The sequence below is a fragment of the Nuphar pumila genome, chromosome 14, assembly GCF_984573655.1.
Source record: "Nuphar pumila chromosome 14, dmNupPumi1.hap1.1, whole genome shotgun sequence".
NCBI classification, from domain to species: domain Eukaryota; kingdom Viridiplantae; phylum Streptophyta; class Magnoliopsida; order Nymphaeales; family Nymphaeaceae; genus Nuphar; species Nuphar pumila.
Window position 1 is genome coordinate 89,149,330 of NC_143262.1, and position 27,547 is coordinate 89,176,876.

At 38.4% G+C, this 27,547-nt stretch overlaps 2 protein-coding genes across 2 annotated transcripts in view; one reads left to right on the top strand and one right to left on the bottom strand.

Annotated features, from left to right (window-relative positions):
• LOC149817328 (regulator of nonsense transcripts UPF3-like) overlaps positions 1–14,774 on the top strand; it is a 33,067-nt gene extending 18,293 nt beyond the window's left edge. Inside the window, exons 8-12 of the mRNA XM_089987075.1 lie at positions 11,340–11,413; positions 11,508–12,261; positions 12,383–12,501; positions 12,624–12,675; positions 13,887–14,774. Coding sequence (XP_089843201.1) covers positions 11,340–11,413; positions 11,508–12,261; positions 12,383–12,501; positions 12,624–12,650 — 974 coding nt within the window. The 3' untranslated portion in view covers positions 12,651–12,675; positions 13,887–14,774. The remainder of the gene's footprint in view (positions 1–11,339; positions 11,414–11,507; positions 12,262–12,382; positions 12,502–12,623; positions 12,676–13,886) is intronic.
• Positions 14,775–16,333: 1,559 nt separating this feature from the next.
• On the bottom strand, positions 16,334–22,139 carry LOC149817329 (putative methylesterase 12, chloroplastic). Its single transcript, XM_089987446.1, has 5 exons — positions 21,608–22,139; positions 19,484–19,723; positions 19,237–19,380; positions 18,811–18,945; positions 16,334–16,855 (listed from the first exon to the last, which is right to left on the bottom strand). Exons 1-5 carry the CDS (start codon positions 21,875–21,877, stop codon positions 16,583–16,585), a joined length of 1,062 nt encoding a protein of 353 aa, XP_089843572.1. The 5' UTR covers positions 21,878–22,139; the 3' UTR covers positions 16,334–16,582.
• Positions 22,140–27,547: the final 5,408 nt, after the last annotated feature.

Below are 27,547 nucleotides of genomic sequence, written 5' to 3' on the forward strand. Positions count from 1 at the left end.
TCTCAAAAAGACAAAAAAAGAGAAAAAAATAAGTTGTTTTTAATAAACAACTTATTGTACAAGTGAAAAGTCCAAAATACCCTTATTGGGCAATACAAAGAAATTACTGATATATATATATATATATATATATATATAAAGAGAAAATAAAGTGTAGGAAGAGCTTTGGTGAAGAAGTCAGCCAACTGATACTCCGAGGTGACATATGGCAAAGTAATAGTTCCTCTTAAATATTCATTATGAACATAATGACAATCCATCTCAATATGTTTGGTGCGCTCATGGAAGGTATGTTTGCTTGCAATATAGATTGCACTTTTATTGTCACAGCACATCTTCGATGGAGTTGAGACGATACCCATATCACTGATAAGACTTTTAAGCTGCACAATCTCCATTGTTATTGTAGCCATGACACGATATTCGGCTTTGATTGTAGATAAAGATATCTTTTGTTGTTTCTTTTACCTCTACAAAATTAGCGAATCTCTTAAAAAATACAAAAACCAGTAGCTGAGATTCTATCATTGAGATTACCTCCCCAATCAACATTAATATAAGCAGTTAAATCAAAAGATGAGGAAGAGGATAAAAAAAGCCTTTTGAAATAGTGTTTTTAATATATCGCGTAATCCTTATTACTGCTGCTATGTGCACTGTGGTAGGGGCATGCTGAAACTGGCTTGCCGCATGAATAACATGAGCAATATCAGGTCGGGTGATGGAGACATAAGAGATCCAATTAATTGACGATATGAAGTAGGATCTTCAAGTAGAACACCATCTTCGAGTTTTAATTTAGCATTTATAACTTTTGGGGTCTCCACCTTCTTTTCATCTGAGATCCCCAACTTAACACAAATATCAACAACTAATTTCATTTGAGATTCCTGACTTATCACAAATATCAACAACTAATTTCATTTGAGATCTCTGACATAGCATAAATATCAACAACTAATTTCATTTGAGAGAGAATATATCTTTTAGGTGAGTAGGCCGCTTCAATGCCTAAAAAGTATCTCAAGAAACCCAAGTCAGGCATATCAAAAGTTTTCTTTAAAATTATTTTAATTTCAATTACTCCTTTGTCGTTTTTTGTGATGATCATATCATCAACATACAGAAGGAGACTCACAATAGTGTCACATGTTTTCTTGACAAAGAGAACAATGTCATTATAGCAAGAGATAAAACCCAAATTAATCGACACATTACTGAATTTGTCATACCAAGCCTTAGGAGCTTGTTTAAGACCATACAAGGCCTTTTTAATTTTAAAACTTTTTCATTTAAATTCGCCCCAGGAGGAGGTTCCATGTAAACTTTCTCTCTAAGATTGCTATTAAAAAAACCATTTTTAATATCTAATTGATAAATAAGCTATTTTTTAATAGACGCAATGGCAATAAGAGCTCAAACACTTGTCATTCGAGCAACCGGGACAAAGGTTTCATCATAATCTGTTTCATATTTTTAAGCATACCTTTTGGAAACTAACCTTATTTTATATCTTTTTAACGTCCCATCACTTTTGGTTTTTACTTTAAACACCCATTTTCATCCTATAGGTTTCTTACCTAGGGGAGGATTAACTATTTCCCATGTGTTGCCTTTCTTAAGAGCGTTAAGTTCAAATTCTATAGCTTTATTCCAGTGAGGATATCGTTTGGCATCATTATAATGAGATGGTTCATAGTACGAGTAAAGGGTTATTAAACATGCTCTAAAATTTGGAAAGAATGAATCATAACATACAAATCTACTTGGTGCATTAGAAATACGAGTTGATTTTCTAGGTTGGGACTCTTCTAAAGGTATGTTTTGAGAGAATTTGTCAAGAACACACAGATGATTACCTTCTCCCCGTCTAATATAAACATGTGTATTACTTGATGTATGTTCATTCAAATTCTCATGATCAAGAGAATGCTTATTATTAGAACCATTGTCAAAAGATTCAAAAACCTCAATAGAGGTAGACTTATCATTTCTTGGTAATAAATCAAATCGAAATGAATAATCAATGTTTTCTCTTTATTTTTTACTCTTAAACCCATTTTCATTTTCAAGAAAAGAAACATCCCTTGAAATATAAAGTTTGTTATTTATTAGGTCAAAACATCGATATCTTTTTTTATTTTCTCCATAGCCTAAGAAAACACACTCAATGACTTTTGGAGAAAGTTTATCATTTTTATGAGTGAAAACATAACACCTACAACCAAAGATTCTTAGTATTTTAAAATCCAGAATCATTTTAAAAAGTTTTTCAAATGAAAAAAACATTGTTTAATGAGATTGAAGGAGTTCTATTAATTAAGTTGAAGTTAAAACGACTTCGGCCCAATTTTTTTTTGAAATATTCTTGAAAATTAAAAGTCTTAGTGGTTTCTATTATATGTCTATGTTTTCTTTCCGCCAACCCATTTTGTTGTGGAGTTCTAGGACAAGACCTTCAATGACAAATTCCATTTTGTTTTAAGTAGTTTTGAAAATCATTAGACATATATTCTCCTCCCGAATCCAATTTTAGAATAAAAAGATTGCTCAAGAATTGATTTTTAATCATTATATGAAATTCTTTAAAGAAAGAGAACACATCGGATTTATGATTTAGAAAATAAATCCATGTGTACCTAGTAAAATCATCAACAAAAATCATATAATAAGAGTAACCTCCTTTTGATATGATAGGTGAGGGACCCTATACATCTGAATGTATTAATTCAAAAGGCCGTGTAGACACAAAAGTTTTTTAGAGAAAAGGAATTGCTTTCATTTTTCCAAAAATGTAATCTTTACAAGCTATGGTTTTTTCATTACATGTATTTTCCAAAAAAGAGAAATGAGACATATTTGAAAAGCTAGGGTGTCCAAGTCTATTACGACAAACATCAATACTTTTGACATTTACAAAATTACAAAATGACTTGGGTGGAAGAGACAAAAAATCCATAAAATAAAGATCGCCTCTCCTATGACCTTGCCCAATCACCTTTCCTGACTAGAGATCCTGCACAGTGAAATCTTTAGGTGAGAAAGAAACTTTGCAACCATGATCGAAAATTCGAGAGACGAAAAATAAATGTAAATTTATTTTTGGAACCACCCTTATTTTTGAAACTAAAAAATTTTGAGAATGTTTTGAATCAAGTGTATCAATACTTTCTATTTTCAAAGAAGTTCCATCGGCCATTGAAACATAAGATGAGGAAGAATTAGAATAAACTTTAGAAAGAACATTCTTATGAGGTGTTATGAAAAGAGGCACCCGAGTGAAGAATCCACGTACCTGGAGGAGATGAGGACGATGCAATGGCGGCACCCGAAATTGAAGATAATTTAAGAACTTGTTGAAGTGCCTCCGATATTTGATTAAGTGTATCTTTAATATCTCCTCCATTTTGCTTGCTTTTTCTTTCTTAGGTGTGATTTCACCAACGAACACAACTTTACCCTTAAGCTTAGGACATACTGGTCTAATATGTCCTGGTTCATTACAATAATGGCAAGTGACACCCTTCCTATAACCACTATTATAATTGGGTCCATTTGCATAGTTAGTAGTTTTTGCAAAGTGAGGTGGCTTATAGGTTTTTACATTGCAACCCAGCCTAGTAACTGCCAAAATATCATCACTCTTTTGAGTCATGCCAAGACAGGTTTCTTCTTGGCATACTTCGGCAAGAGCATATTCAATAGGCATAGCCTTGCTTCTATGAAGAAGAGATGCCCTCACTTGTTCAAATTTCGGTCTTAGACCATGAAGGAATTGAAAAAAAGTGTTCTTTTTCAATTTGCTTTCTTCTTATTTCAATATCTTCGGAAGCCACTCATTTAGGCTCAAGAAGAGCCAATTCATCTTAAAGAGGGGACAAAATGCTAAAATAATCACGGACACACATGTCCCCTTGCTTATGGGATCTAATTTTATCTTGACAAAAATATTGTGTAGCAAGATTCTTTTGGGTATATGTACCCTTAAGGAAGAACCAAGATTCATTGACTCTTTTAAACTTAGCAATGTTGACACAAATTCTTATGTCAACATTGTTCATAAACCACGTCAAAATCTTGGCGTGGTTACTTTTTCAATCTTCTACCTTTATTTGATGATCATGAATGACTTTAAGACGATTCTCTCCAATGAGAGCTTTTTCAATACCTTCTTCGATTTTGGTGAGCTTCAATGATGGTTCAAGAGAAGTTCTCATCACAAAGCCCCAAAGCTTCTTTCCTCTAAGGTGATTCTCCATAGCCGATGCCCACATCAAGTAGTTTGATTCATTAAGTTTGAAGGAGAGCTCCACCCTTGATTTATACTCCATGATGATAAGAACTAGATTGAGACAAATAGAGTGATAGTACATTTGTCACGATCTTTAAATACCACAAGAAAGGCTTTCAAAGATCAAGAGAACCCAAATGGCTCTGATACCGTGTAATGAAGTAAGCGAAAATACAAATATCAACTGTAGAACACTTACAAGTCCAACAATGGACAAGAAACGAAGATGGTACACAAGTAGGGATGGCAGTGGATTGGGGGACAACGGGGCCCCGCCTTGCCCCGTTTGGACCGGGGATGAAGGGCATGAAACGGGTATGGAGGCGGGGATGAAGGTTAAAATCTATCCCCGTGCGGGAATGGAGGCGGGGATGGACTTACGCTTCCCCCCGCCTCGCCCCGTCCTCGTCACAATCCCCGCCTTGCCCCACCCCGCCCCGTCTCCAATCCTTCAAGGGATGACTATAGACCAACGAGAAACGGGGCCCTGCCCCACCTCGTGTTAAATATGTATATGTAAATGAATATATTTCTGTACTGTATTGTACCACTTGTACAGCATACTGTACTGTATTGTACTACTGTACTGTATTGTACTGTATTGTACAGCATAATGTACTGTATTGTACTACTGTACTGTATTGTACAACATACTGTACTGTATTGTACTATTGTACTGTATTGTACTGTATTGTACAACATACTGTACTGTATTGTACTATTATACTGTATTGTACAACTCGTACAACATATAAATATCAATGGAAAGGGGAGAAGACATCACGCCCAACATTTTTTTTCTCTCTTCCCTCTTACCTCTCTCTCTATCTCTTGCTACGATAGTAAGGTGACTCCCACATCTGATTTCTCACATGGTATCAGAGCCAAGGGCGTGGTAATCACGATCATCTGGAAGGCCCCTAAGGACCTTGACGTGCGTTTTTGGGCGTTCTCAAGGAAAGTTTTTTTTTTTTTTTCATCTTTTCTCTGTTGTTTCTTCGTTGAATCACTATATTTCGACGTCGTTTCTTCATTTCCTCATATCGTGCATCTTTTCCTTCTTACATATTCTGTTATCCCCAATTTTATCCACCCTAATTTCTGTTTTCCCCAAATTTGGGAACCCTCATTTCTCAAAAGTGCCTCTTTTCTCAAACTTCTTGTGATTTCTTATCTATTTCTTGCAATATAGTTGATAAATCGTACATTCTGCACGATTAACTAAAAAATCATGATTTCCAAAACTCAAAAATTTCTGTCCGTACGGTTCTGTCCGTACAACCTACGAATTTCTGTCGTGCTGTTTGATTCATCTTTGATCTTCTTCCTTATGGATTCTAAAATCAGCCCCGGATTTCTTTCTCAACTTGTTTCTCACAAATTAACTCATGATAACTACTTACTTTGGAAACGCCAAATTCTGCCGTTTATCCGAAGTCATGGTCTTTCCGGGCATCTGGATGGGGGATCACCCGCCCCACCTATGACTATTACGCAAGAGGTAACTGGTAATGATGGGAAGGTGAGTTGCATTGCTATTCCAAATCCTGCGTATGATGTTTGGTTTCAGAAGGACCAATCTGTGGTTGCCTATTTGACTGCCACGTTATCTGATCGTATATTACAAACTATCTCTGACCATTTTACTGCTGCAGAACTATGGAGACATCTTGCTCACTCTTATTCACAGGTTTCTGAATCACGTGCACTTCAACTGAAATGGCAGTTCCAATCTATGCGAAAGGGAACTAAGACCATTACTGAATTTCTAGGGGATATCAAAATTATCATTGATCAGTTGGCCGCTATTGGATATCCTGTTTCTGACAGAGATGTTGTTCAGCAGGTATTGGGAAGCCTTGGGCCCCAATATCGTATGTTTTGCACTGCATTACAGGTTGCCTCTACACTTCCATGCTTTGAGGATTTACAGGTCAAACTCCTACAGTATGAAGTTAGTTTGACTCAAGATCATCTTATTGATGATCCTCATCCTGTCATGTTTACATCTGGGTCTACCTCATTTCGTCCACCTGCTGCTCATATGGGCCGTGGAGGACTCCTTCCTACTCCTACTGCTCCACCTGCCACTAGAGGTACCCGTGTCCCTACTTGCTTCCATTGCAACAAGCGTGACCATGTGAAAGCAGATTGTTGGCACAACCCACAGAATCGCAACAAGGCAGGGAGGCCAGGACCAAGAGCTGGACAGATGAATATTAGACAGTTTCAGGGGCAGCCGCAGGGAAATTTTCGAGCACATCAGGGTACTGATCAGGGACAGAGTGCAGGGTTGCCACATGATGTGCAACAAATTCTGATGACTGCATTTAACAACATGAATTTGCGTCAGAATGATGATGGAGTTTGGTATATTGATTCTGGAGCAGCCGCACATGTTACTTCTGATGCAGGTAAACTTTCCAACATGGTTCCTTATATTGGCACTCGCACTATTGTCACGGGAGATGGTTCCCACCACCCTATTTCTCATACTGGAAATGCATCTCTCTCTTTGTCACAATCTACACTACCATTGAAAAATGTCTTACTCACTCCTGCCATTGAGAAAAACATTTTATCTGTTTCTAAATTGGTTGATGAAACAAATTCATCCATGGAATTTACTCCGTCTTCTGTTTGTCTTAAGGACCTTCGAACCAAGAAGATGCTCGCTAAGGGTGAACGACGCGGAAACATGTACGTCTTCGAAGCAGCCCCCGGGACTTTGAAGACGTCATCTACCGTGTCTCCATCTTTTCCTGCTTATTTGAGTCAGTCTTCTTCTGTTATGCAATGTAATAAGCCAGTTTCTTGGCATCGTCGGTTAGGTCATTGTAGTCAAGGGTTCCTTGACAAATTGTCTTCTCAGGGTTTTATTCCCAAAGTCAAATTAGATCATAAGTGTCCTAGTTGTAATGTCTGCAAGAGTCATGTACTTCCCTTTCAAAGTATCAATAAAAGAGCTTCCAAGCCATTTGAAATTATTCACTCTGATGTTTGGGGCCCAGCTCCTGTTTCATCTCTATCTGGCTCTCGTTATTATGTGTTATTTCTTGACTCTTTCACTCGTTACACTTGGATTTACTTTATGAAATCTAAATCTGAAGTGTTCAAACTTTTCAAACAATTCCATGCTCTTGTTCAGAACCTTTTCAATTCAAATATCACTTATTTCCAGTGTGATGGTGGTGGAGAATACATATCTCATGATTTTAGTGAATATTTAAAGGACCATGGCATCACACGTAACTCCTCTTGTCCTTACACTCCACAACAGAATGGAGTAGCAGAACGTAAGCATCGGCATATTGTTGAAACCGCGTTAAGTATGATGCACAATATTGATATTTCTTTCTCTCTTTGGACTGAGGCCTTTCACACTGCAGTGCATATCATTAACAGGTTGCCTATGGAATTATTAGGAGATCAGTCTCCTTATTATTTGCTTCACGGTTCTCACCCTTCTTATGATGATTTGCATGCTTTCGGATGCATTTGTTATGTCCATGTGGATCATTCTTTACGTAACAAGTTTCAGGACAGAGCAGTTCAGTGCAGATTTCTGGGATATGCCGATGGGTATAAAGGATATAGATGTTATGATCCTATTTTGGGTAAGATTAAGGTGTCTAGAAATGTTGTTTTTGATGATGACCATTTCAGCACTTGTGATACTTCTCAGGTATATGAGCAAACTACTTATGATCCATGGCTTTGTGATACTTTGCTATATGACTCTATCAGAGATCCTGTTGTTGATGAACCAATTCAGTTTGAAGCAGACAACTCCATCATCCAGGATGCACCTTCACGGTTTTCAGGTTTGGTTTATGCCCGTCGAGGAGCCCCTTCAACTCCATCTCACGAGGCTCCCCCTCTTCGACGATCCACACGTGAAAGGCATCCTATCCATCGTTGGGTTAGTTACAACAATTTTTCTCTTGACTTTCAGTTGTTTCTAACCAATGTGGCCAAAGAGAAAGAGCCGTCTACTTTCCATCAGGCAGCCCATTCTCGAGCTTGGGTTGAAGCTATGAACGAAGAAATGGCAGCACTTCATGAATGTCATACATGGGATATTGTTCCTCGACCTGTTGATAGAAATGTTGTTGGTTCCAAATGGGTTTACAAGATCAAGCGTAAACCAGATGGTAGCATTGAAAGATATAAAGCTCGCCTTGTTGCACGCGGATTCACACAACAATATGGGCAAGATTATGAGGAAACTTTTAGCCCTGTTGTCAAAATTTGCACCATTCGTGTGATCCTCACTTTGGCACTTCAGCATGGTTGGTCTCTTAGCCAGTTGGATGTCAAGAATGCGTTCCTACATGGGGACTTGAAGGAAGAGGTGTATATGGAGCAACCTCCTGGATATAGTGAACATGATGCGGCTACATGGGTTTGTAAATTGAGAAGGTCTCTTTATGGTTTAAAACAGGCATCTCGGTCTTGGTTTGAGAGTTTCTCCATGGAAATTCAGCAGCATGGCTTTTCTAAGAGTATACTTGATCATTCTTTATTTATGTATAAGAATGATCATGTTACTACTTGGGTTCTTATATATGTTGATGACATCATTATCACTGGGAGTGATGATGCACATATTGCCTTGGTCAAGTCTTTACTCATGGCCAAATTCAAGATGAAGGACTTAGGCCCATTGCGATACTTCTTGGGAGTTGAAGTCGATAGACAAGATGATCGACTCACTCTAAGTCAACACAAGTATACTCTTGACATTCTTCACACCACTGGTATGATTAATTGTAAACCTCTCAGCACCCCATCTGTCTTAAATCATAAGTTTAGTGCAAAAGAAGGCCAATTATATCATGATTCCACTTTATATCGCCGCATTGTTGGTATGTTGCAATATCTTACATTTACAAGACCTGACATTGCTTATGCTGTAAATCAAGCATCTCAGTTTATGCATGCTCCCACTGATTGTCATATGGAATGTATTAAGCGTATTCTCAGATATCTGAAAGGGACTATTGGAGATGGATTGCTCTATCACAAAGATGAAAGCTTCACTACAGGACACCGTTTACTTACATATTGTGATGCAGATTGGGGTGGGGACCCTGATGAGCGTAGGTTGGTTTCAGGATATTGTGTTTTTATTGACCCAAATATTGTCACTTGGAGTAGTAAGAAACAAAAGGCCATTGCTAAATCCAGCACTGAGGCAGAGTACAGGGCAATGGCAGCAGGGACAGCTGATGTCACTTGGGTACGACATCTTCTTCAAGAGTTGAATGAACCTATCTCTTCCTCTCTGCTTTTATGTGATAATCAAAGTGCCATTAATATTTATTTTAACCCTATTCATCATTGTCGCACGAAGCACATTGAGATTGATCAGCATTTTGTTAGACAAAAGATTGAAACAGAAGAAATTGAGGCTTCGTATGTCAGATCAGAAGACCAAGTAGCAGACATCTTCACCAAAGGATTGGTTAGTCATCAATTTTGGTTACTTAAGGGCAAGTTGAGCATGATTGAAGATCATCCTCAACTTAAGGGAGGCTGTTAAATATGTATATGTAAATGAATATATTTCTGTACTGTATTGTACCACTTGTACAGCATACTGTACTGTATTGTACTACTGTACTGTATTGTACAACATACTGTACTGTATTGTACTACTGTACTGTATTGTACTATTGTACTGTATTGTACTGTATTGTACAACATACTGTACTGTATTGTACTATTATACTGTATTGTACCACTCGTACAACATATAAATATCAATGGAAAGGGGAGAAGACATCACGCCCAACATTTTTTTTCTCTCTTCCCTCTTACCTCTCTCTCTATCTCTTGCTACGATAGTAAGGTGACTCCCACATCTGATTTCTCACACCTCGCCCCCGTTTGGACCGGGGATGGAGGACTTGAAACTAGGATGGAGGCGGGGATGGAGGTTAAAATCCATCCCCGTGCGGGGATGGAGGTTCGAATTTTGAGACGGGGCAGGGGTGGAGACCTTGTCCCCCGCCCCCGCCCCGGTCCACTGCCATCCCTATACACAAGCACTTTAAGTGCACACACATAAATCCACAAAGGGATAATGCCAAAAGGCAAAAAGATAAATATTATTAAGAATGAGAGAGAGAGAGAGAGAGAACTACTTACAAATGAAGGGGGAACACCTCTCTCTCTCTCTCTCTCTATATATATATATATATATATATATATACAAGAGAAATGAGAGGGAGCCATCGGGAGCTCCCCACTCTTGGAGTCGTTGGGGAGCTCCCAACGGTCATAATTATGATGGTTGCCCCCCCCCCCCCCCCCCCGACTCCAATAGTGGGGTCCCCAATGCATCTCAAAAAGAAAGAATAAAAATATAAAAAAAATGAAAATGAAAAGAAAAATAAGTTGTTTCTAATAAACAACTTATTGTACAAGTGAAAATACCAAAATACCCCTATCAGGCAATACAAAGAAATTACTGATATATATATATATATATATATATATATGTATATATATATATATATATATATATATATATATAAAACTGTGACATGGTATTACACAATATTATTGTTCTAGTCTAAATGATCTAATTCATCAGAAGTCATTGCCATAATCACAATAGATGTTACACAATCCAATTTTTAGTACATTGTGATTAGGGGTGCAAACCAATCCGGTATCTTCGGATCCCCATTCTGAATCACAATCTGCAAAAGGTTAGAGATGAGTTGATAAAAAATTATTCATGTTTTGTACCTTTGTACAGTGTTGAAAACTTGAAATAGATATTGTGAAATAGCCATGGAAATATCTCGAGCCAAGATTTTTTCCCCCCCTTGGTCTTTGTTTTGGTTGTCATCCTTATGATTGTTCATGCTATCAGCTATTAAAACCTGATGTTCTGTGTGATTTGTTGTAGAAATCCATTTTCGTCTCTACATTAATATATTTTAAGGTTGATCTTCACTTTTTTGTGCACTTCATGATGCAATGGTATCTTGTGTTCATGTCACTTGTTTTAAGCTTTCCAACATAACAATTTCAGGTGCATATGGATCCGTGGAAACTGGAAAGAAGAAACTTCTACTTTTAAAGGGGAAAGAGAGAGAAGATTCTCATGTAAACAAACACTTTGCTATTTTTTGTTTCTCCAGAAAATTCCTCAGCCAGTTTCAATATTGATAAGCAAACTTGACATGTAATTTCCGCTCAGGGTTCTAGTGGTATATCCCAACTTACTGCATCATATCCAGTAAAGAACTCACCTGGCTCATCATCTTTCAAACATAACCATAGGCGTGAGATTAGTGGAACAATCATCAAGAGCATACTTTCCAACAAGGAAGCACGCCAAAATCAATCACAACCTGCATTTGTCCAGGCTGAGCAGCAATTTCAGACACCAAAGATGGATAAGGACAAACACCCACATCGGCCTATTCGTGCAGCTTCAAAGGATCATGTTTCCAGCAATGCTTCACCTGTTTCTGTGGTAGAGTCTGATACCAAAAAGGCTTTGGATGAGAAGGTTGTTGGCAGTGATTCACATGGCGTTAGTTCTGCCAGTGACAAGCCTGACAGAAGAACAAGAAGTAAGGATAGACCTGATCGGGGAGTGTGGGCACCTCTGCGACGTTCTGATGGATTACAAACTACTGATGATTCTTTGGCTTCATCTGCTTTTCCTGGTCGGCTGTCATCTGAGGTTGTAGTTGCTAGTAAACGTGGAGATAATGGGCTAGAAGCTGCAGATAACATAGCTGGTAATCAGTCTCTCACCACAGGCAAGCTTCGGAGCCAGGATACAGGAATTCAGAATGTTCGCTTGGGACGTGGTGTGTCATCATCTCCTTCTGATTTTCCATTAAATCAGGGAGAAACTAAACCTGTTACAGTAAGCACAAGTCGGAGTGGAGAAGCTAAAGCCCAAGGGTCTGGACTTAATAGTGTTGTGTCTGTAGAGAATGGTATAGTTCTTCATTGATCTGGAATTCATTATGTTATTTACTCGTTTTTAACTACATGACATCAAGAAAGACTTATGCTTTTCTGATATATGCTGAGTGTGAAATTTTGGTATTTGATTAGGCTCTCATAGATATGGTCGCCGTGGCCCGATACCAGGGTCAAAAGAAGTTGACAATTTGCCTAGTACAGCTGATGGAAAGCCTTCAAAGAGAGGTTCTCCTGGATATGTTGCACATGAGGTATGGAACACATTTCCCAATTTTTGTTTTGCTCATGTATTGCTTTCCAACTCTGATTCATCGATTAACTTTATGTCTGTTTGATACTATTCTGGTTTCTCCCCGTTTTTTTTCCTCTGCAGAAGCAAATATGGGTTCAGAAGACATGATCAGGTTCTTGACATCTTAGAAGTGGTGAGGCTTTTCTATTCTTTTGTAATATACTTTGTGCTATACTTTGTGAAAGTTGAGTGAGGTCTTTCTACTCTTTTGTAATGTATTTGTCCTAACTTCGTGAAAGTTGAATCCCTTGTTTTTTAATCTACAGCAACATTTTGTAATGGGAAAGTGATAGGCAAATACTCCTTTAAGCTTGAAAATACAAATGTTCCTATGCCTACAAATGAGAAAAATCCAAAGCCATTTTCCCTAGTGTATGAAAAATTTCTCTACTCCAGGTGTTCGAGAACATTTTCATATGAAAAACTCGCATGAAAGTTTTTCTTTTCCTATGAAGAGTTTTCCCACTTCTAAGCATGTCTCACAGGTATAGTTTTTTGCCACTGTTTTGCTACTAGTTGGTCATAATGGTTTGTACTTTTTGTATTTGAGATGGTTTGCATAGATGTTCTGGCTGCTAGTTTTCTTTTCTTTTTTTTGGGGTGAAGGGAGCATTGTGGATTCGTGCAAGGGTCTAGTTAATACTAGGTACTTATAAACTTTGACTTCATATCTGCAGATTGACATACTTTATAGTGTTGGTTTTAATCTGGGGGCGTGTTGTTAACATGTCTAACACTGCTGGATGAATGTTTGTAAACAATTCTTAAAGGATACGTGGTTAATCTTTACTTTGAGGAGAATTGCTGTCATTATAGTTAACCTTCCCTGATCCTTTGCAAATACAGTAGGTTTGCTTGACAAAAAAACAAATTTCAAAAGAATTGTGTGGAATGCAGATTTGTGGAGGAAAATCACTAAATCCTTACTAACTGGTAGTTAGAGTTTCCTTTGAATAATTGTTTTATTTTATAGATACTACATGACTATTTACACATGGTAACAGCAATTATTAATCGGTAAATTTGGTTTCTTGCTTCTGCTTGGTTTAAGTACACTGCATGTTGGATTACTCGTGTTATTTATGCATGGGAGGTGTTCATGACTTCAATAGTTGCAAATGGCTCCTCCCTTCTGGGACATATGATAGTTCCTGACTGGTTGCTTTTGCTTCAGGCAGAAGGCAGCATTTTGGTACTATTTTGGAATGTGTTATTTATCTCACGCTTGTGATAATGTGCTTTACCAATTTGATGTTAAACATATTTGCTGCAGTGGTTGTTTCCACTTGCGTGATAAGATAGCTGAAATGAATGGCTAAGCACATATTATTCATCGCTTAACAGGTGATCAAAGCAAAGAGTTTTGGGCCTTACATCCTTCTTCCAGGAGTTCTGGATTCTTTATTTCACAATACCATGATGGTTTTCCATGTCACTCAAGATATGGGATTGCTGTAATTTTGCAGTTGAGTCAAGGGGAGCAAATTCCTTTCTGGTAAAACTAAAAGCATCAGAACTTCAGGTTGGAGAAGGGTTGAGAACACTGTAGATTCTATTTTCATCTGTGGTGCTGATGAAGCTGATGTGTCCAAGAAGGGGATTTGGATTTTTACTCTTGGCACTTGATATTAGGAAGGTTTCTGCAGCATGCAATATTGAAACCAGCGTGCTTCTGTCCATGCCATTTGCAGTGAGCTTTTATTTCGGGTGCTGTAAAGTTCAAGCTGATTTGGTTTTTCCTCTTGTTCTCTTTCCTGGCGGCTTGACTTGTTTGAGATCTGAAAACATATTTCATAGTTCGATCAGTTGATTCATGCTCAAGTGGTGTATATACTGAATGCGAAGGTGCTGCACTTGGCCGCTCTCGATATAGATCAAGTTGGGAGGTGTTAGAAAACTGAAAACTATTAAGCCAGATCAAATAATTTGGTCTTTACGATTGGGTTGGAATGTCATGCTAACTGGATGGCCCGGTTCATATTCTGATGATTGGTTTAGGGTGCTCCTGGTATGGCTAAATGAGAATGTTGAGAATATTTTTAGCGGCTTTAGGTAATGCTGTATATTTTTTTCAGTGACCTGACGGGGCTTATACTAAGTCTTTTGGTTATCAATATCTTAATCTTTCTTATCTGAGTGTTAATGGTAATATGTGTTTGTGCCTGTGTCCATTCTTGTGTATGGTTATGTATGAAAAGTACAGAAGAAAATTACTACACTTTTGAGTATTCACTAATATCTTGTTAGGTCTAGGCCTTTTTTTTTCTGGGTGGTGGTGGTTTGGCGGTGGTAGGGGTCAGTGAGATTGGGACCACCTTGACCACGGAACGTGCATCTATTTTGGTGATGCAGGTGTTAATGTTATGTGTAAGGACATTGATTGGACCTTTGTGAAGCACCAATAATGGTTTATTACTTCATGCATGCCATTAAGGAGAGAGAGAGAGAGAGAGAGAGAGAGAGAGAGAGAGAGAGAGAGAGATGATTTGTATGGTGCTGAATTGCTAAGGGAGCTGACCTGAATCAAACTCATTATATGGAACCCCTCATTAGGCGGAATCAGGATATGTTTGCATCACAGTTACCAGAAGTGCCCTTCGGGGTCAAGGAATCGCTACGCTTCTATGGAAGAGGGGAAAGTGTGGGAAAACTCTCTTTCCATGTAATGGGAAGTGTGCTTTCCCCTTGTTTTCTTACCACTTTCCTTTCGTTTTCACTCGCTTCATCTTTGTTTCTCCCTCACTCTTTTGTTTTTTGTATTTTTCATGTTGATATTTATTTGTTTTGCTTTTCACTCGCTTCCCTCGTTTCTCTATTTTTCCCTTCACATTTTCTTTTTTGCTTCTCACAGGCTTCCGCAATCACTTTCAAAATGAATCTCTTCACACTTTATGCTACTTTTTAACAATGATTTCTCTGCTTTTGTTTCACACAACGCATCCTGGTAATTATGGTTTGCATCCTGTGGTTGGGTTTTGTCATCATTTTGGATTTCCCATTGGTATGCTTGATCTGGATCTTGATCAACCCTGGATCCAGACCACTTTTGCGAAGAACCTAGTTCTTTCATGGATTCTACACATTTCTGGTTTTACATGTCAAGATTTTAATTGGTTTTGGATTTGATGCCTGGTGTGCCTTAACCAGACAGATTTGGAATTTTTGACCCAGGCATGAGTTTATGATTCACCAGAACTGAACCGATTTGACCCCCACTAAAGCCTTGTTGCGTGTATCTTTTTGCCCATATGATGCTTTAACATGTTTGATTTATGTAGAATTTGTTGTGGCAGCCAAATCCCATTGCAAGTACAAATTCTTGGGAAACATGATTCAGCCTTTTCGAGATCCACATTCGGGCAAAAATCCATATTTGAGGCCAAAATCTATGATTTTAGACATACCTTCGTTATTGAATCTATATCCGAGCCAAAAATCTATAATAAACTTGTTAAAACATGTAAAATGGTAGGTGGATCGGGTCATATGATCCAAAACGAAGTAATCCAGCTCATTATCCATGTCTGTTCAAGTTGTCCGCGCATCGTCATCAAACAACGGACATTTGGAACACATCCAATTATGGTTAAAACAAATATTGAACTTGGTACTGTTGTTTGAACTTGGTACTGTTGTTACGGAAAGAACAAAGCCAGTGTTCTGTTTCATTTTTTTGTTCATTTCGTGCAATCCTGGATAAGCCATCAAACAAGCCCTTAAGGCCAAAAGAGAGAGAGAGAGAGAGAGAGAGAGAGATTGCAAGGCATACTATATATATTACACATGGTGTAACATCATTCTCCAATAGAATATGGTACCCTCAACATTTTACAGGTGAAAAAGTTACTCATCAAACAGGAAAAGAAAAAAAATGTACCAATTATGCACTGAAATGATCTAAAATGTAGTCCCCTCCAACTCTTCTTTTGTTCAATCAAAACTCTATTTTGTGGTACCCTTTCTGAAAGAGGAGCTATATGATCCTAATTTCATTTCTCTGAAACTCTAAAAGTCGGTGGCTGGCTTCTGGATTGCTTCTATTATGGTAACTGTGCAATCTCAACCAGAATTTTATGTAGTGACTGTGGTTTTGAGAAGAAGGGACAATGATCGCTGCCCTTGATCTTGTATACCCTCTCTGGTGCATTTTCTCTCACCATCTTCTCTTGGATAGTGGGTGAGAGCAAACGATCCTCGAGAGTCTGAATGAAGAACCGTCGAACACTTCCATAATTTTTGGGACTGAGTGACAGGCTCTCCATTATAGGTCCCAACGGTACAGGACGCATAGCAACAGCAGCCAACGCAATATCCTGAGGTATGCAAGGAACATGACAAATTAGTGTTCAATTTAAACACAAACAAGAAATATAACATCAGGCACACATGATGACACAAGCAAGATAATTTGGATGTTCCTACTTAACCTCCCCTTCAAGCCCAACATGGACTGAGGCCTTCAGTAACAAACTAAATTGGATTAACTTTTCTTGCCTGGCCTTACATGTACAGCAAAGAATCATTTGCACCAGAATCGTGTTCCTAAGTAAGATGCAGATGAAGAAGCATATCCAACACAATAAGCCAATACATAAGTGCACCATGGGCCTTCCAAAAGATGGTAGTACATGGTTGTGCAAATGGGCTGTATACAATTGAAGGAACAATGATAAAGATTAAATATGCATGCAGCACTGCCTTGTTTAGCTTCAATTCAACCGATACATTTAATGACAAGAAACTGGACCATAGAAAACTTTGAGGACTTGAGAAAATTCCTTTTCTTTTCCCTCTGAAAAGCATTTACAGAATTTAAAAATTCACCGCCTCGTGTTCTGTACTTTCTTTTGCATTTGGGAGATTTGTATACCTTCCCTAACCACCATTCACCAACACCACCATCTGAGCAAATACGTAAATACTTGTAGTTACTTTTTATATTTATTTTTTTAATATAAAGTGCCTTATGGGTTTTTGGAATGAAGATAGTCCCCTCTTTTTTAAAAATGTCAGTAGGTAACTAGTTTATTTAATGCATAGTTACAGTGTCATCCTCAGCAATATCTCAGTGAGGCAATTTCTCAGGATAATATACTTTTCCATAAACCTTCGGGAGTTTTTGAAAAAATACAACAAATTTAATTTTAGATTTTTTTTGCAATAGTATAGAAAAGAAGTTATGGAAGTTACAAAAGTGTAGGGAATAAGAAAAGGAACCATATTCATATTACATAAAGAAACAAAAAAGATAACATGAAATATCAGATAATATTGCTATAAAATTAGGCTTTTAATGGACTTATTTTGAAACATCATGATATATTCATTTTCAGATCAATTTGTAACACATTTTGATCATATCACTGGATTTCAAAATCTAGCTAATAGCTGTCCATGATTGAACCACAAAAATTTAAATCACCAATGGTTTTTTTTTTGGTTTAGGTACATTATTGAATTCTATATAGTAGTTACTTCCCTGCCTTCTACTGTTAGCTTTCCCGCTTTTCAATAGCATTATGTGTTTCAGTTTTGCTTGCATACTTTTCCTGAATTATACTTTCATTCTTCATTATCAGGAAATTTTCTATTAAGTATTAACAATCTTACATGTTTTGAATATGGGGCACAATAACCAGCCTCAGCCAATAAATAAATAGTTTGTATGCTGGAGCAGTTTGCCTACAAAATTACAAATAGCTAGTACCAGACCAGCTACGAACATAAACCCATCTAATGCTATACCCATATAAAAATATGCATGACCTTGAAGAATAAAAAGGATTTAGAATAAATTCCCTTCAACAACTTGGAACACATGTTTGCAAGGAACATTGAATAGCTTCAGATTTTGATTTTGAAAATTTGGCAGATACATAATCACCGACTGTATCAGCAACTTCTCGACGAGGCAATTACTTTAGAGAATTTAAAGTGATCCCTTTTTCTTGGTAAATCTGGGATATATCTTAGTAGTTTTTAGAAAATGAAAAATTGCAAAACAGGAGCAACTAAAAAGACAAGATCATCAAATTTATTAAAGAAAAAGATCCCGTTCAAATTGAAAAATTGTGTCACAATATCATGATGTGCTGAAAATTGATGATATTTTATGAAAATGAGATAGAAATCTGTAATTTCCATGAAATCTTGAAAACAAGATATTTTTCAAATGTCAGACATGATATGAATATACTATTAATCACATAAATCAAGCCAAGGACGTATAAGTTCTAAAAGCAATGCAGAAAAATCCCTTCCACTGTACCTTAGCAGGGCTTTGATTAAAGTAGGATTCCTTGATCTGGTGCTTTTCCAGCTTGAGTCCTGTAGGAGACAAGTCTTTGCCATTTCCATACATCAACAGATGTGATTCGTGTGCAAAAATATCAGAAGAAGCAAGCTGCAAAGAAGAAGATAATCCTTAGGAAATACCACTTAACATGTAACAGAATAGTTTTAAAGAACTAGAAAACTTGGATCTAGCTCACTTGATCTGAGTCATCTTACTAGACTTTGTTTGAGTCAGTTATCCAATTGGTTCGTCAGCCGATTAGGGTGGTCCAACAATGGCAGAGTGTTGGTACTAATTAAGCTAGGCAATAATTTCATACTAAACCTCAAGAAAAGGACTTTTAATTAGCATTTAATAAAGCCACTGCAAAGTTATACCCACAAGCTATAAACAATATACCTCTTCAGCAAACACATCAAATGGCCTCTGTCCGTTTGATACCATTGTAGCACTTAAAAAAACTGTTTTTGAGACCTTCTTTGGATAGTGCTCAAGGGCATAAGATATGCAAGCGCCTCCACAGCTGTGACCCACCAGAATAACCTGTATAGCCACATGGTTTATGCATAAACTGCAGAAGAATAATGTGTGATCTTAAATGCTTCAAGTTATAGAAGCTACAGTCATGTGCCTATCTTTTTTTCACCTTCTCGTTTTCAGGTAGGCTGCACAAATAATCCATCAAAGGTTTTGCATACTCCGCCAATGATGCTATACTGTTTGTATCAGTGTGGTTGATACCTGATCCTGTGAGATCCAGTGCAGTGGGAAGAAATCCAGCTTCTTCCAGAAAAGAAATTGACTTATACCAACACCAAGCACCAAATCCTTCTCCATGGATTAGGACAAATTTCTTTGTTTCCACATTCTCAAGAATATCCGGTGCCTACAAATAACATCAAACAAGAACATGCAAATAAGAAACATTCTTTTGTAAACCCAACATGGTGCATATGCAACTTAGATGACTGATAGGCTAATCAATAAGGGTATCTTCTGTTGTTCGGAAAGGAGAATGTCATAATAAGATGACAATTGAGAGGATTCCATCAAAAGAATGAATCTAAATCTTCAAAAAAAAAAGGACATGCCTAAATTTCATTACTGTTATAAATATAAATCATATGCTTGCAGGCGTAGTAGTAGTTGTTGTTGTTGTATGCTTGCAACAATCAAAACCAAAGTTCACATAGCGTTATCCAATTGTTTCAACCAAATGGGACAACCGATTTTCTGGTGCACAAAACCCTTTACTGCAGAAGCTAAACAAAGGAAGCACATAGTCAGGTATTTGAAAGCTGTGGGATTGAAGAGAAATGAAACTTTTTGTTTATTCAAGAGATTAAAAGATCAAGAACTTGTAAAACTGTTCAGGTGACCAGAAGCAAGATGGCTAGTATTAAAAAAGGTGCGGCAGCATATTTAATTTCAGTTGCATATTCAAATAGATCAGAAAATTGGATGCACTGATCAGATGCAAAATTCTGCAATCTACTGAAGTTTGGATGAAGAAAGACACCATATAGGTGTGGCAGCATACTTAAGCTCAGTTGCGGTGAAACAAATTGATATCCATCGGAGCATGTATTGTGCCTCTGCTTTGCCACAAGCGAAACACTGCAATCCTTGATTAAGAGCTTTCTGAGAAAAATAAATGCTTAGTGCCCTAAAATATGACGCTAATGCACTAAAAGGTCCCATTGCAATGCCCTAATATTTGACAGAAATACAGTCAGAAGTCCTGCTGCTAGTTGCATATAACGGAAGAGCACTAAAGAAGCTGCTTATGACGGGACCCAAGAAAATCTATGGTCCAAATGATTATAACAATGAACATACAGATTTAGAAAAAGCGATTACTTTGAGCAGTAGTCTGGATTTCCTGCTGAAGCTGTTAAGAGGATGAATTTTCCAATTTGGCAGTGACAACTAAAAACCCATGCATCTGCCTCCTAAACAAAATATGGTGAAAAGAGTAGGCAAAACAGTGCAAAACCTGTATGGATAACTATTGAAACTGGTTCATAGCATATCAAATTTGTTATCACTAACCATCATAGGAGCTGAAGTCTCTTAAACTCCACTGGGTAATTGTAAACTAGATTCATAAGAATGGAAGATGATGTGGGGAAAGCTTATTTCACATATCAAAATGAGCATATTGTGCCCCTTTCTACTGAATTGTATGTGTTCATCACATAGATCCCTTCCCCTGCAAACACTGTCCCCAAGTCCAAAACACTAGTCATTAAACTGAAAATTGTCAGTAGCATTCCATAACCGCGTGGCTCGCCAATTATCCAGTCATCAAGGCTTGAGAAGCATATTGGACTAATCGCGTGACAGAAGATAGGAGATACACATTTCTTTGGTGATGCTATTGTTTCCAAAAAACAGATGGCCAAGAAACACCATAAATTCCTTTCCAATTTCATCCATGAAAATAACAAAAGGAAGCAAAGTTGGTGTTCCACAATCTACGCAACAAACAAGAGCTACCAATTCCAAACCCAAGCAGTGATATTGCACAAGAAGCATACAGATAAATAAAAGACACAGTAAAAGGCGTATAATCATTCTTCCCATCATTAAACAAACATAACTTTTGAGAATGGCAGACCAAAAAGCAGAGCAATTGAAATGGTTCAAATCTCGAAGAAGGAGCAACGAACAATGAGAATATCCAATCATTAAAAAGATTGTACAATACCAACATAGAATTGAGTCTAAAAACCAACAAAGAAAAGAAGAAAACCGCTTTGGAACTAACCAACTTCTCATGTAAGGACTCTGGCAGGTTCCTCCTCCTAGAGCTCGATACCCCAGGAAGGCTCTGCTTGCCGTTGGCACCCAAGATCCTCCTTGACATGGACCCATCAAACCTCTGAGAATGGTGCTGGATGGCCATTGCTAGTGCCTGCCTATGCAGAGCCTCCTCTTCAGCACCCATCTTTCTCTGAGACCTCACCACTCTTGTGCTCCCTGATCTACCAATCTCCTTACCATCCTTCTTAGGCATGCATGTTATCTGATTACCCATCTCAACCCTCTCTCTCTCTCTCTCAAACACCAACGAACCACTCAAAAGAGATGCCAAACTTGCACTCTCAACATAAAATATGTAGAACTACTGTCAAATACCCACATGGTTTTGGTTGGTTTTGAGGCTCGACTCTGTCAAGATTGTAAGTGCCAACATGAATTGGGTTTTTCCCCATTTCGGCAGAAATGAAAGGAAACTGAAGCATTACTTCTTTTTTCTGATTTTGGTCCGCCATTTATGATTCACATTAATGGGCGCCAAAGTTTGTCCATGTAAAATGTATCTATTTGAACGTCATAAAAACCATGCTGCCGTGTGCGGAAGGCATGAGCATTAAAGTCCGTGATTAAGCCATCAGTTAAGGTCAGATGAGAATGGAATGCATGAAAATAACCTGTAGCTACACTTGACAACCTTGTTTGCCGTTGGGCTTGAGATAAGTAAAGGTAAAACTTCGCTGTGAGGGGGGGGAGCCAGAAATCTGAACTAGGGTGGGTACAAACTCTAGGGCTGGGGTTGAGTTCAACGAGCCAACCTATTAGCTAGCTCATTTATGTAAATGAGCCGAGCACCAACATGGCAAGCTTGATTGACTTGATTCGTATACGAGGTTTTATGTATTATACATTTATACATATATATTATATATAATGCATATTATATATGTTTTGTACATGAACTAAACATATATTTATATGTATTATACATATATTTTATATATTATCAAGCTTTTAAAAAAAACTTTTTTCGAAGATGAGCCGGCTCGTGATTTGCTTGCAAAGAGCAGCAGTGTCGCCTTAACGAGCCAATCTCGAACAGTCCAAGCTCAACTCGTTTATCAGCCCTAGCAAACCCCACCATTGAAGAGATTTTTGGGTTGAGCGTAAAAGATGAGGGTGGGCACTACCGCCCTGATCCTTCTTTCATTGGGCCAGGGTGAGCACTGCCCAACCCTGACCTTAACCCACTTAGAGAGTTTTTGGGTCAGGGTGGGCATGTGCCTGCCCTGACCTCAATGTGGCTCCGCCACTTGTCCGTGTCCGGCAAAGAAATAAATAAGCAAAATAGTAATTAGGGAAAGATGCCACCATGATCCACCAACCTTTCTACTTCCTTCATTTCCAAGATATTACCCATTTCCCAAAGTTAGAATTTGACAATTCACCTATGGGATCAGTTGGATTTGGCCTATTGGGGTTGGTGGTGGTGGTGGGGTGTGTGTGTGGTGGGTGGGTGGTCTAGGTTCTATTCTCATGAGTGTCGCTTCCTGGACATCCAGCATAAGCCCTGAAAGTGAGGGTCTTAGTCTCAGAGTTTTATGCCTTTGGACCGTCCACTGTAGATATGGCAGGCCGAGCCAGCGCCACCAGGTCTTCAAGTCCAGATGCAGTTTCTTCAAGTAATAAAAAAAAGTGGTTTCCTAGTTGACTCGGTGTAGTTTGACTTAACTCGACTCCTCTCCTTGCTTCAATAAGGCTTTATTATTGGACTTTCATAGGAAAAATAACCCATATTAAAATAAAATCCTGAGTTGTTAAGTATTTGGTTATAAAAAAACTTGCTTCTTTGTGGGGTTTAATTGAACAATTCCATTTAAATGAATAAATCTATTGAACAAAAAACCTTTTGCTTGTGAAACTATACATATTTTTATGTTTGTTTCAATGAACTGATATGTGTTGGATATAAAATAAGGATAAATGTTAATCAAGGAGTCTTGGGATTTATAGATTTTTATTTCATATTTTTCAGTTGACCTTTCTTTCTGGTTCTCAGGAACCATGAAAGCTTAACAGTTATTTTAGTTCATTGACAGTAACAGGGCGTTTGTGTGTCACGGAAATTGTGGGGTTTCTTCGAAAGCGCACGAAGCATGGAGCATTTCAGTGAGCCCCACCATGACAACATAAACATTGTACATTGAAGAAGGAAAGCCCCACCATGCCAACCCCCCCCCCCCCCCCCCCCCGGGGGTGTCAACTGGTCGGGTTTGGTTCGGACTCTGGTGATACCAGACTGTGACCCAGTTTTTTAGTATGATATGGAGTTCGGACCTGGGTCTAATCGGGTTTACTATAAGAAAAATCAAAACGAGACATGATAAGAACTACATGAACCAGACCCGGACCATACCTGGTAAAACCATATTTTTTTATCATTTTCACATTGAAAACTTGCGGGTTTTAATCGAAACTCGAGTTGGGTCTGGGTCCGGGTCAATGTATTAATCAGACCTTCGGGTTCGGACTCAGGTCTTATTATATATCACCATACCTGGACCTTATAAATTTTGGTTCAGATCGGGTCTGGTATAAAATTTTACAAACTATACTCGGGTCCATATATTAATCGGACCTTCAGGTATGAACTCAGGTTTTATTATTCATCACCATACCGGACCCTATAGGGTTAGGTTTGGTTCAGATCGGTCCGGGTAAACCAGGTCCGTTGACACCCTTCCATGGTATATGTCATGTGGAACAGCAGTCCATCTGAATTTCTTTTCAGCAGTGCTGCATGTCATAGCCAATGAATGTTGAGCATCTTAGGACGCTTGAGAATTTAATTTTTTTCTGACGAGAAAAGTTTTTTTTTTACACTTTATCAAGTACAAAATATGGGAAAACTGATTCCATAATTTTATTATGAAGTTGTCTTAGAAGAAATTAAAAAAATTGACACTCTTCCCTCTCACTATCTACCTGAGAAATAAACAAGTCAATAGCACCTTTCATTCTTTAATATAACAGCTGTTTCCCTGGGGTTGAAATAAGGTGATATTGAAAATGATTATCAATGGTGATTTTTTCAATATCCACCCTCGTTATGGTGAGGGAATTCTTTATGTTTGATGGCTTGTCCAGGGTTGGACGAAATGAGCAAAAAGAACAATCTGTTCCTTCTATAACAATGATGGTTCCAAGTCCAACATTTGTTTCTATCGTACTCAAATGCTATGTTTCAAATTTTCGTTGTTTGATGATGACTTGGACAATCATGGATAATGGGTCAAATTACTTTATTTTGGATTGTATGACCCGATCCGTCAAGCATTTTACATGTTTTAACAAGTTTATTATGGGTTTTTGCCTAAATATGGATTCAATTACGAAATTATATCTAAAATAATGAATTTTTGCCCTGAATATGGATTTGAATTTGGATTTCTGCCCCAAATATGGATCTCGAATGAGTTATTTGCCCCGAATATGGATTTTTGCTCCAAATAAGGATCTCAAATAGGATTTTTGTCCTGAATATGGATCTTGAACTGAATTTTTTACCTCAAATATTAAAATGTGTCTAGGAGTTGGACTAATAAAAAAAAAAAAGTTAATGTTGCTTAAGATGGTTTCAACACAAAGACTTAATATGAATCGCACGGTACGAGCCATCAAACATGCCATTAGGCTCATCGCAAGGGCATTTTTGTACCACTAGGGTTTTTCGCTCAAAGGCATTTTCGTACCAATGGACATGCCTCCATACACTAAAATTTCACCTGATCCCAACCCGCTTGGCGTAGTCATTACCTATGATCCAACTCATTGGAAACAATGTCAAATTCTGCAATATATGTGTGTGTGTGTGTGAGAGAGAGAGAGAGAGAGAGAGGAGAGAGAGAGAGAGAGAGAGAGAGAGAGAGAGAGAGAGAGAGAGAGCTGGTGCACGGGGGCCTGCTGTTGCTTTGTCGCAGTTGGGGCAGGTAAGGCTGGGTGGTCGTATCCTTAACTCGGAGTTTGCGGTTCTTAGTGAAGGTTTTCCTTCATCATAAGAAAAGAGAGAGAGAGAGAGAGAGAGAGAGAGAGAGAGAGAGTTCATGAGCTGGGTCAACCATGGATTATGTAGGCTGCTTGCTTACCAATCAATTGTATGGAAATCAGACCCTATCTTAATTTAGCAACTCTGCCTTCAGACTGAGCTGAACCCAAATGCAGAGAGCTCTAACCTTTTTCTTTTAATATGCTGAAGTACCAACAGGGGATCTGCTAGTGCACGTCACCTTGTGTTGGAAGGTTACAGGTTCCAAACCCAATGGTATAGTTGTATAACCGGTAGGAGTCCGCCTAACCCCAAGTTGCCCTTAAAAAAAAAGATAATATACTAAAAAAACACGTTGCCCTCTTTAACAAGATAGCTGCTTCATCATTGTCCACTGACCGCAGTCATAGGCAAAGAAAAAGGTCAAATTGTGAACTTAGTATGGAATGGACCATCTAGTTAAGTCAATAGCTATTGAAAGCTGCCAGGTCCAGTGGGTGGGGGCTCCATACCCGGCAGGGATGGACACCAGGACATGGTGGGTGTGGTAGTCTGATGTGATGGGTTGGGCCTGCAGTAGTTGGCCCAAATGCAGACTTGATCTAATAAATAATGAGTCTGTTCTCGAACCTGGGTGCAATACCTTTTTTAAAGAGGGGCTAAACAATTCTTGCCTTTCCGAGCCTGGCATAGTGAGACAGTGCTAAGCTTGGACTTGACCAGACCTGGGCCCAAGTCCATCTTTATACTTGCTTTCTTTTTCACCATAGATTCAGTGGGCCAGAATGGCTTTCTACTCCAGCCTGGCCCAACAAAGTATCCACCTCTATTCCCCACCTTTTTTTAATTAGAATCGAGCCTTCTGAAATTCCCAAGCTAGCAATTTCAGTTTTTACTTTTTAGAAGCAAGCCAGCCAGCTAGGTTCAAATCTGGGGAGTTCACAATTGAGCTTTATAGTCCACCTGATAAGGCCAATTAGGACATTGTCATGCATTTCTTATTACCCAGTATTTTAATTTACACCAGAAGCTCTGCATCATCTTCATCACCACCTCCTCTTTCCCGTTTCATGTCCTACGCAATCTCATTATATTTTTCATGTTAGAGAATATAAATGTAAAATATCATTTCCCATATGTAAATTTATTTCACCTTATTATTCATTTGATTCACCTACAATTTTTTTTTAAATTTTTTTTTTTCTCTCCAAGCATATAAATTTTGATAGGCAAGCTGGAGTATAACCCCTAGTTGGGATCCAGGGATCGTGCACCTTTTATTTTTTTCTTTGGTAGGCAAGCTTGGAGTATAACTCCTAGTTGGGATCCAGGGATCGCACACCTTTTATTTTTTTCTTTGGTAGGCCAACGTCTACCATTTTTTTCACAAAGAATGAGAAACCATCATCCGGATCAGAGACCTAGTCGCGCTGGCTAAGCCTGTCGTATTTACGATCACTTTTTCGATGGTGTAAACATGGGGTGCACTCCTTGCCCTCAGGGAGTTGACTTGCCTCAGCACGAGCAAGGGACATAATGCCCTTGCCCATTCTTATATGCAAGGAGCTGACGTCCATGAGAATGAAACCCTAACCACCCACTTAGCAGCCAAGGCCCCCTTCCACTAGGCCAAACCCTTTGGGGGCTCCCTACAGGTTTATTGAATCACCATAAAATTACAAAAGAACACTAAAAAAATGGGTTGCCAATCAGGGAAGATGGTGCTTTCAGGACTTCCTCATCCCCACTCTAGCCATTTTAGCTAGAATGGGCCCATGCCCATAGAGTTGCAGACTATTGCAAAAGACACAAAAGATGGAATTGAAGCCAATACATGATGCCAGCCCAACTTCATACAGGGTGCGTTTGTGTAACGCAGAAAGGCGCTCTGTACTGCAATCCGTG

Coding starts and splice junctions, on each gene's coding strand:
- LOC149817329 (XM_089987446.1), bottom strand. CDS start 21,877: ATGGGTAATCAGATAACATGCATGCCTAAGAAGGATGGTAAGGAGATT. Junction 19,724..21,607: donor AGTCCTTACATGAGAAGTTG/GTTAGTTCCAAA, acceptor TGTTATTTGTAG/GCACCGGATATTCTTGAGAA. Junction 16,856..18,810: donor TTAATCAAAGCCCTGCTAAG/GTACAGTGGAAG, acceptor TGCATACCTCAG/GATATTGCGTTGGCTGCTGT.